Below are 11,685 nucleotides of genomic sequence, written 5' to 3'. Positions count from 1 at the left end.
AGAGAGAGAGAGAGAGAGAGAGAGAGAGAGAGAGAGAGAGAGAGAGAGAGAGAGAATAGGGGATGGGAGAGAGTGTGAGAGAGAGTAGGGGATGGGAGAGAGAGAATAAGAGTAGGGGATGGGAGAGAGATAGTAGAGAGGGAGAGAGAGAGTGAGAGAGAGAGATAGTAGGCAGTGGGAGAGGGAGTGGGAGAGGGAGAGAGAAAGAGGGGGGATGAGAGTGTGTATTTGTAAAAGAGAGAGTTTAGGGGATGGGAGAGAGAGAGAGAGAGAGAGAGAGAGAGAGAGAGAGAGAGAGAGAGAGAGAGAGAGAGAGAGAGTAGGTGGTGGGAGAGGGAGTGGGAGAGGGAGGGAGAGGGGGATGGGAGTGTGTGTAAGTGAGAGAGTAGTGGATAGGAGAGATTGTGAGAGAGTGAGAGAGAGTAGGGGGTGGCAGAGAGAGAGAATAGGATGGGAGAGAGAGAGTGAGAGTAGGGGATGGGAGAGAGTGTGAGAGAGAGTAGGGGAATGGAAGAGAGAGAGAGAGTAGGGGATGGGGGAGAGAGAGTAGAGAGGGAGGGAGGGAGGGAGGGAGGGAGGGAGAGAGAGAGAGAGAGAGAGAGAGAGAGAGAGAGAGAGAGAGAGAGAGAGAGAGTAGGCAGTGGGAGAGGGAGTGGGAAAGAGAGAGAGAGAGGGGGGATGGGAGTGTGCGTGAGAGATATAGAGAGTAAGAGATGGGAGAGGAGAGAGGGTGAGAGAGATTAGGCCATGGGAGAGGGAGAGAGAGTAGGTGGTGGGAGAGGGAGAGGGAGAGAGAGAGAGAAAGGGATAGGAGGGGAGAGAGAGTAGGGGGAGAGAGAGAGAGAGAGTAGGGGATGGGAGAGGGGGGTAGAGAGAGAGAGAGAGAGAGAGGGGGGGGGGAGTAGCTCAAGAGAGAGGGGGGATGGGAGTGTGTGAGACAAAGAGAGTAGGGGATGAGAGACGAGAGAGGGTGAGAGGGAGTAGACTGTAGGAGGAGAGAGAGAAGGGGATGGAAGAGGAGAGAGAGTATAGGGGATGGGAGAGGAAGAGAGTGAGAGAGAGTAGGGGATGGGAGAAGATAGAGAGTGAGAGAGTAGGGGATGGGAGATAGAGAGTGAGAGAGAGGAGGCGATGAGAGAGGGAGTAGGAGAGGGAGACTGTGAGAGATTAGGCAATGGGAGAGGGAGTAGGAGAGGGAAAGTGAGAGAGAGTAGGGGATGGGAGAGAAGAGAGAGAGACTGAGAGAGAGAATGGGATGGGAGAGGAGAGAGAGAGAGTATGGGATGGGGGAGCTATTGGCCCTAGAAATCTGGGTGGAAGCCTAACTAGAGGCTCTCCTTATAGCCCTTTTGTGAAGAAATCTTGAAATTGGGTACAAGCCCATTGTTGTTATCCATTCAAACATAGTACAAGTGTTCCAATAACATCTTAGGACATCATAGAAACCTTGGTTGGACTGGGGAGTGCTATGGTACTCTAGTAGACCGATAAAACCTTTGGAGGGATATTGTTCCTAGAAGAGTAAGGGAGTGATGCTGCAAGTTTGGATCAGTTAACCTAGTGAGGAGGTTGGGCAAGGTCAAGGGATGTTCTAAGTAGCAAGAGATCCTATAGGCCACATAGGTGTATAGAAAACACCAAGATCCACATATAATATACAAGGTTGCATGGGGACAGGGGTACTTGGGGTACTTAGGGTACGGGTATGGGTACAAGTATAGGTACAGCTATTTTTTATAATAGGGGACAGGGGTACTTGGGTATGTCAAACTTTATTTTTAATTATACTTTTATATTTATAGGAAACCTGAATTTATGAGCCATGACAATGATTTTTCAAATCAAGAATAGTGATAAAGTTTGCAAATATAATGTATTGTTTTTAGTTTCAGATTTGTTATATGTTTGTAATAATAATTTATGATAAATGTTTAGATGCACAACATAGAAGGCAGGTTTAAACATGAACAAGAAGATCATAAATCATATGATAATGACATATTAAAAATGATAAATTTCTAGCTTTAACATTGATAAAGTTTATTGTTGATCAATATTGTATCAAAGTTTCAAACTGATTAGGTATTGAATGAAGCTTGATAAACAAATAATAGAGAAGGAAAACTTTAAACATGAACAAGATCATAAATCATATGATGATGGCATATTGGAAATGATAAACTAATGCTTAAACAATGATAAAGTTTATTGTTAATCAATATTCTATCAAAGTTTTGAATTGATTAGGTATTGAATTAAGCTTGATAAACAACAAGCTAATACACAAACAAAAAACCAAAACAAAAAAAAAAATCTCAATCAAGGTCCTTAGCTATGATGCTATCCACCGAGTGCTCGGTACTTGGGATACATGTACTCGATACTTGGGTACGTGGGTATGAGTACTAGGGGTGTCATACATGAAGGAACATATATAATATATTATGATAACCAATAATGTCGTACATGAACAAACATATCATATATTAACCAATAATGTCATAAGTCTAATAATGTCATGTATCAAATAAATGTCATACATCAAATATAAAATGTCATATATACATCAAATGTATATCAAATATCTCCACTGATATAAAATCCAACATATATGTCTGCTAATGCCTATACATGTATGTCTATCAGCTATATCTTCTCTTCCCACGAGGGGAAGGAAACAAATCTCTAGAGGTCTTCGATCATCGTTTGGAGGGAGATGATGGTGATGATGGGGTCTTCCTCACACGCTCGCTCGTTCTCTTGTTGAGAATCTTCTCTAACTCAAGCTGATACAAACAAAGTAGATATGAATCACTAATTTTTATACATTGAAATAAAATATATGTACACACAAAATTAATTATTTTCTTACTGCCATCATATAGTCGCTTTACAAGTCCACCTCGAAGGCTATGGACAATCGGGTGTGACAAGACCCTACACCAATTCAATAAATATAATCACTTATAAATAACATTAGAAATTTTGATACTAACTATTATAAATAACTAAAACCAAGAAACTTCTTTCATACCTCAGTCAATGGTTGTGAACTAGCCATAGCTGCAACCACTCCACGATCGATGGACTACCGAAAATGATGAGGAGTCTCAGATGTCAAGAGATGCATGTTATTAAATACACATTACATGTAACATGAAACATGAATAAAATATAATCAAATGAATTAAATTAACATGAAACAAATATACCTCTATGAAGCACGTATCATGTCAAGGCTCAAAGTCCATAGTGAATGTCAATAGTCCTATAGAGAACTGGTGCACATGCATAATTTTTTTTGTCAATCCTTAATATGATTACTTAATAAATATGTGTATTAATTTAAATGACTAAATTGATACATACCTCTAGACTCGTTGATGGGACGAAAAATGGGGTCGGGGGATTGCTACTAGGGCCGCCAACACTCTAACCCTGAATTTTGAACAATGTCAATACATTCTAATTAATTAGTCATTCACTGTACATATGAAATGTGATCAAATTAGTTTATTATAATTGTAATTTACCTGTGTGTCAATGCCAAATGTCTCATTCAAGAACTAATGAATCAATAGCCCATCATCCACACCATCCCCAGCATGACTGCCAAATGTGCATAAGGATCCACATGATGTGCACATGTGACCACGATGTGCAGAAGGATCGTCCTCAACTAATGGACTCGTGCAATGAATGAGGATCTACGTCAAAGCACTAATAGTCCCTAGAGTGTTGGCCTCTACATGTTACTTCACAACTAAGGGAACAGTCACATGCTCACCCTATGGCTTGACCACAGGTATCCTAACTACATTAGGGTCATGAGATGCCCCCAGCCTCTCAAATGATGATCCCCCACCTCTACCCTGAGAGTCTAATATATCAAAATAATTGGGGATCTCCCCAAGGACAAACTCACAATACAATTTTCTTAAGAAATACATTGGGACCTCATTTGCAAGGAGGGACATCAAAAACCATCCACCATCTATCCCAAAAATTATGTCTAATACCATCATATATGCACCAATGGATGGGGAACTATTTATTTGCCTCTCTAACAATATCTTGTTCACTAGGCTTTCTAAATAATGCACAAAGACTCCCTTTTTGTATATCTTTTTTTTCACATCTTGATATGATAATTTATTTGCATAATATCTTTTTTGTTCATCCCTCTTAACCCACCAAATATATAACTGACCACTAATAGAAGCTATGTGGGCCTTAATGGACTCGAGGGAGGATGTCAATTGAGCTCTCATTAGATTGGTTTTTCCACAAGCTTTCAACCTACCAATGAGTGCTTCTAATTTGATTTTGCCTTTTTCTATTTCATTTATTATGTTTTCTTGTGTGCCAGTAGGAGTTCTTTCAATTGGTGCAGGTTGCAAAATTTGTTGTTCTTGTTGTGGAGGGTTTTGGTTTGGATCTTATTGAGGTTTTTGGTTTTGATCTTCTTGGGGATTTTCCAGTTCATTATTCATATTTCCTGATAAGAAATCAATTGAAATCTAAATAAATAAAAAAATTTAAAGAAAACTTGAAAAAAAAACCTACAAAACAATAAAGAAAACATACAAAACAATGCAAAAAGAAGGTCAGACAACATACGGTGTGCTTGTAATCTTCAACTTCTACAACAAGGAGGCATATTGACAAGGCGAGTGTTGAAAACCTTAAATTTGTTGAAATGTGTACAAGCTGTAAGGAGGAGCAGTTCAAAAACAAAGTTAAAATGAATGGGTTGCAGGTTTGTAGCCCATTTATAACAATTGGGGTTTTAAAAAGCATGTATGCGATATAGCGTGTACATGTTATGGCTTGGAATACCCAAGCCACAGTGTGTATGCGCTATTGAAAATTAGAAAAAAGAAGAAGTGGTGTCACCTTTTTGGCACGACAACTTGGTGACCCTTAAACATTTCAATAGAAAGATTACCTATAAAGATCAAATCATCAACATACAAGCAAATAATCAAAATTTGACCTTCATTAATGGTTTTGGTGTATAGTGTTGGCTCACTAGTGATTCTATTGAATCCATTCTCAATCATGTATGAGTCAATTCTACTATACCAAGCCCTTGATGCCTACTTTAACCCATAGAGTGCCTTCTTCAATATATAAACCTTGCCTTCCTCATGTCCTTTTATTTCATAACCTAGTGGTTGTTACACATAAACTTCTTCTTCCAAATATCCATTTAAGAAACCTAATTTTACATCCATTTGATAAACCATCCATTTCTTTTGAGCTACAATGGCTAGAATCGTTCTAACAGTATCTAGTTTAGCTATGGGTGCAAAAGTTTCATTATAATCAACTCCATATTCTTGTGCAAACCCTTAGCCACTAGCCTTGCCTTATATTTGTCAATTTCTCCATTTGTCTTATACTTAGTTTCATAAACCCAATTTACACCTATGTAGTCTCTACCTTTAGGCAAATCAACTAGATCCCATATATCATTTTTCTCAACAAATTCCATTTCATCATTCATTGCATTAATCCATTGTTCTTACTTAATTGTACCCTCAAAACATATAGGATTTTAAGCCAATAGAGAAAAAATTGATTGTGAAATTATCATATCATCTTGATCATGTATATCTTTCAAACTTCTAGTCTTATTGCTTTTATACCTTGATCTCAATTGTACAATTGTAGGAATTGAGTCACTACTTACTTGTAGACTTGAACACTCATCTTTCACATGTCCCATTTTTTCAAATCTCCTTTTATGCTTCTTGATGGATTTCTTATTTTCTCATTTGATTGATCTCCTTGATTTTCTTGATCTTTTCCTTCTTGCTCATCACACGATATTGTTGGAGTACCTACAATTGTCTTATCTATACTTCCATCCCAAGATTCATCTTCTTTGAATATAACATCTCGACTTACAATTACTTTCTTGGATATAGAATTAAACAACTTGTAAGCCTTATATCATTTATCATAACCAACAAATATGCACCTTTTACTTTTATCATCTAATTTACTTCTTACTTCTTTAGGAACATGTGCATATGCAATACAATTGAATACTATTAAATGAGAGCTACAATGTTTCTTACCATTCCATGATTGTTGTGGAATCATGTTCCTTACAATCTTGGTTGGACTTCTACTCAAGATATAAGCAACACAAGCTACTACTTTACCCCAATATTCATTAGGTAGATTCTTATCTTTCAACATGTTCCTTATCATCTATGTTATTGTTTGATTCTTCCTTTCTACAATACCATTTTTCTAAGGTCTATAACTTTTAGCGAAATTCTTCTTTATTCCACAATACCTGCAATAATCCAAAAACTCATTTGACATGTATTCTCCTCCTCTATCTAACCTTAATACCTTGATGAATAGGCCACTTTGTTTTTTCACCAATGCCTCAAACTCCTTGAAGTTTCCAAACGTCTCAGATTTATACTTCAGAAAGTAAACTTGTGTCTTCCTGATATAATCATCAATGAAAGATAAAAAATAAATGATTCCCCTTAATGATGGTGTTTTCATTGGACCACACAAGTATGTATGCACAATTTCTAAAGGTTTCCAAGATCTATATGATATTTCTTTTGGAAAACTTTCTCTATGTTGCTTACCAAAAATACATCTTTTACATGAACTCAATGATGCTTCAATGGGGGGTAAACCTCTTACCACATTTTTCCTTTGCAACAAACATAACCCTTTGAAATTTAGATAACCATACCTCAAATGCCATTTCCATTACTGATCTTGACATGTTGCCTTGAAACACATGCTACTCTCTTTCATCACTCCACTATTCATGTGAAGTGGAAACATTTTATTATCCATCATTTCAACCCTTGCAATCACCATGTTACTAGGAGAAGTATAAATATAGTGCACACACTATTCTCAAAAATAACTTTATAATCTTTTGTGTAAGTTGTCCCAAACTTATAAGATTATGCTTCAAACCACGTACAAAATACACATCAGGAATAGATTTCTTAGCAAGCTTTGTCATCACATTAATTGTACCTTTTCCTTTGACTTCTACTATGTTATCATTTCCCAATTTAACTTCTAATTTAGCTAAAGTATCCAAGCTCTCAAATATATCTCTATTTTTTGTCATATGATTACTGCAACCACTATCTAGAAACCAAACATCACTTGGACTCTCTTGAGCAGCATGACATGTAATCAACAATGTCCCAAAACTACTTTCTAAAAAAGTTGCATTTTTCTTTACTATATCTGCTTGTTTCTTTCTACATTCATTTGCAAAATGCCCAAACTTCTTGCAATAATAACACTGGACATTTGATTTTTCAAACCTTAGTGATACCTGATTATTATTGTGTCCCCTTGAATTTAGAATTCTTCATCCCCCAGGATCTAGACTCTTTCTTTCTTCTCTTTGATAGTCGTTTCTTCCTCTATCTCTTCCTATAAATCCAAAATTTCCTCTCCCTCCGCCTCTACCAAATGTCATATGTGACTTGAAAGCATTCTCCAAGATTGTGTCAGTATTGTTATTCACCCTAGATTCATGTGCAATTAATGATCCAAACAAATCATCTAAAGACAATAATGAAAGATCTTTAGTTTCATCAACTGTTACCACAACAATACCAAACTTTCTTGGCAAACTCCTTAAGATCTTTTCTATAACTTTTTGATCAGACAAATTTTCACCATTTTATCTAATTTAATTGAAAATTTTCATAATGTTAGCTGAAAATGATCTACTGACTTTGATTATTTCATTTGTAGATTTTCAAAGCTTCTTCTAAGTGATTGCAATTTGGCTATCTTAACCTTAGATGTACCTTGATATGTACTTTCCAAAATCTCCCAAGCTTGTTTAGCTGAACTTACATTTCAAATTCTTTGAAAAAATAATTCTTCCATACCTGTTTGTATGAACATCATAGCTTTCCCATCTTTTTCTCTTCTTTTCTACAATTCCTTTCTTTGGTGATCATTCAAATCAGATTCATGCCCAAGCTCTTCAAAACCTTTCTCAACAATGTTAGTTAGCCCTTGAGATCTAAACAAGGTTTTCATTTCAATTTCCCAAGTATCATAATTTTGACCAATGACAAGTGGAATTTGAGGTTGCACATAAAATACATTAGAGGCCATAATTCCACTTAGATTTACTAATTCACCTTGCCAAAATAATTTAAAATCCTTTATACCACAGTTCTCACAACTCGTTTAAAACTAGATATACATAAAATGTATTATTTTCTTCTCATTCAATTGATGCCAATACATTGATATTAAAATCCTTGCTCTTAGATATTTAGAGAAAGAACCTTCTTGAAATCATAAAACACATAGTGAAACCAAATACCTTCCTTGATTTAAATATGTCTTAGCAACAAAATGGTTGCTTAGCCTTACCAATCTGGATCACTCTTGAAAGCTCCAACTTCTCCTCTTAAGCAATCTTCAAAAATCTCCTTCAACTACCTCTAAGACCACAATGTAGTGAAAACCATGTGATACATATGATGAAAACCATGTGATACATATGATTGTAGGCTATAAAGTAGCCATGAATATGAAATGATGGTGAATGGACTTTTGGCGGTACAAAGACTTATTTTAAATACATTTTTGACAGCCCATACTGAATGGTCGGTAGAAATTAATAGTCTACCAATATTCAAGTCAATTCGAGAGGACAGAGTCGAAACACATGCGTTTGTCCTGTTAGAAAGACTCTTGGAGCTAATCACTCAAAATTTAAGGTGAGAAAACGACGACAGCTTTAAGAGATATCTGTCGAGTATGCTCTCTGATTGAACAGAATATTCCAGTTTTCACCTCTCCTGTCATTTCTCTTCCTGACCTGATGAATAATGTCTAAGACTGGGGAGTAAATAGACATGTATTTATCACATTTAATGAGAATGGGGCCGCGAATTATTATTGACCGTATACCCTTCAGATGTTGAACATTTGATAGTTAGGTGGCCGATGAGATGAATCTAGCTAGCACTTACAAGCTAGGTAGTTGATCGCTTGATTGCAACTGACTATATCTTGCCCTATATCTCCAGAGTTCCACATATGTTATTAAGGAAGCAGATTCAGTTTCAGAGACAAGTACAAGTGAGAAAATTGGATGAGAAATATGGGAGAAGAGAGACAACTTGAGGTAGTGATACTGCCATGGTTAGCACAAGGTCACATTAATCCCTTCTTAAATCTTTCCAAGGCCTTGGCGAGCCACGGGAAGATACTAAAAGTGTGGTTTGTATCAACCCCGGTCAATATATCCAAAGTCAGAGCTCGCCTACAAGGGGAATCCTCCATACACCTGCTGGAGTTGCCGTTGCCGTCTGTAGACGGACTCCCCCCTGGCGTCGAAAGCACAGCAGACATCAGACCGGAATCGGTGCATCTCCTGCACAGCGCATTCGATCAGCTGGAGAAGCCGTTGGAGACTCTTCTGCGGCGCCTCTCGCCAGATTTCCTGGTCTACGACGTCGTGGCGCCTTGGGCTGCCACCGTGGCATCCCAGCTGGAAATACCGAGCTTTATTTTCTCCATCTTCAATCCGGCGTCGTTCAGTTATCTTTTCGGGCATATAAAGCGGGGAGGGAGAAGCAAGGACGTGACGGCGGAGGATTTGAGCGAAGCTCCGATGGGATATCCGTTACCCATCGTCTCCTTCAGGCTCTTCGAAGCCCGACTTGTGCTCAGCAACTTCTTAGGGCTCGCCGACCGTCTGCGGGACTGTTGTCGGCAGTCGTGTGGAATACTGATAAAATCGTGCTTTGAAGAGGAGAACAAGTATATGCAATACCTCAGCTGTATCACCGGAAAACCAGTGATTTCCGTCGGCCCTCTAATCCTGCCGGAAGACGGGAAGGATACGTCGGAGAATAAGCTGATAGAGTGGTTGGACAAACAGCGGGCCGCGTCGGTGGTGTATGTAGCCTTCGGAAGCGAGTCGTATCTGTCGACGGAACAGATAACGGAATTGGCGTCGGCACTGGACGACATCGGCCTGCCGTTTCTCTGGTCGTTGCGATCTTCTGACGGGAGTAGTTCGTCGGCGCTGTCGTCGCTGCCGGAGGGTTTTGAAGGGCGGATAGGTGACCGTGGGCTTGTCGTTGACGGGTGGGTTCCTCAGCTGCGTATTCTTTCTCATCCTTCCGTCGGATGTTTTGTGACGCATGGCGGGTGGAGCTCGGTGATGGAAGCGTGGCTCTACGCCGGGCTGCCGCTAGTTTTAATTCCATTGCGGATCGAACAGGGGCTTAACGCTCGACAGATTGAGCTCGAATTAAATGGAGGAGTTGAAGTGGGGAGGGACGGGGATGGGTGTTTTAGCAGAGATGAGGTGTGTAAGGCGGTTTCGACGGTGATGGGTAGCAATGATGAGAGAGCGGAGGAGATAAGATCGAAGGTGAGGGAACTCCGTGGTGTTATACAACTCAACACAGGACGTCAACAGGATTATATGGACGAGCTTGTTAGCCACGTGAAGAACATTGTTGTCTCACGTAGTGGAAAGTGTGGGTAGTTGATATGGACAACTAAAGGTTTTACTTTTAGGCTTAAAATGTTAAATAGTCGAAGTTGATTTATCTTTTCGATCTTAATTTTTCCATTAATATTCGTCCCTGATGTTTAAGGGTGGTCACCTTCTATGACACTGAGTAACTCTGTCTCATTCTATCAAGAATTGTCATTTCTATAAATAGGAGCACTAGTCCGATAGAATACAATAATTGGATAGTATGTAAGAGTAATATGGAAAATTGTGGCTTTATTTAGTGTTTTAAAAAGATTTGAAAAAATATATTATATGTAATGTTCTTTACTATAAAGGAAAATGCTATGTTCATACTATTGTCTTATTATACGATAATTTTATTATCGAAAGTTTAGATAATATTATGTGATAGGTCAATTTTTTACTATAAAATTACATTTGAAAGATTTGAGAATAAAAGTGTATGTTTTTCATAAATTATATGACATACATAATTAATAGGATAATATATTTTTACATTTTTTAGATATAGAATATTATATTTAATTTCTATCTATATGATTGACTAATACAAATAACTTTTTTAATTTATGGTCAATATCTACAAATCTTAGCTACTAGTTTTTTTTTTTTAATGTCACCTTGAGAATGACATCATCAACATTTTTTAATTTAGTACATGTGAAATTTCTATTAGTTATACATAGAAATATAATTCATAAATTTTTAAATTTGAAAGAATTTGAATATTTTAAGATGGATGATATAGAGTCTCCTTCATGATTTAATTTACTTGAGTTTTAAAAATTCTTATTTTTCATGATAGTTATGGGTTGTGACAAACCAAAGATTTAATTATTAAAAAGAATTATAAACATGACTATTAACATCTCTATAATGGATCATTTGTATCTTTAAATAATGAATCCATTGATCTACAAGATGCTTTGTAGTCAATTTTCATAAATTAATATTTCACATATATTATGTTTTGTAATTCACAAAAGTTCTTCATGTCACATCATTAAAATGTAATAAATACAAATCTCTTTTGTTTAGCATTCATTTTAATAATAAGATAAATATTATTTGGGCCATATATACCTATCTTTTTCATGGCCTTTTAATTTGCTAATATACCCATGATTTAATGAAAATCTATTAGTAAAATTTAATAA

The 11,685-nt window shown here is 37.3% G+C and overlaps 1 protein-coding gene across 1 annotated transcript; it reads left to right on the top strand.

Annotated features, from left to right (window-relative positions):
* The first annotated feature begins 8,910 nt into the window (after positions 1–8,910).
* LOC149553700 (UDP-glycosyltransferase 79A2-like) lies at positions 8,911–10,863 on the top strand. The gene has a single exon (XM_089789078.1). The coding sequence runs from the start codon at positions 9,128–9,130 to the stop codon at positions 10,532–10,534; it is 1,407 nt and encodes a 468-aa protein (XP_089645204.1). The 5' UTR covers positions 8,911–9,127; the 3' UTR covers positions 10,535–10,863.
* The last annotated feature ends 822 nt before the right edge of the window (positions 10,864–11,685 follow it).

The sequence above is a fragment of the Cupressus sempervirens genome, chromosome 6 (genome assembly GCF_028749045.1).
Source record: "Cupressus sempervirens isolate cs-2001-9-10 chromosome 6, ASM2874904v1, whole genome shotgun sequence".
Lineage (NCBI taxonomy): Eukaryota > Viridiplantae > Streptophyta > Pinopsida > Cupressales > Cupressaceae > Cupressus > Cupressus sempervirens.
The sequence above is the reverse complement of the archived record's forward strand: the minus strand, read 5'-3'. Positions and strand labels throughout refer to the sequence as shown.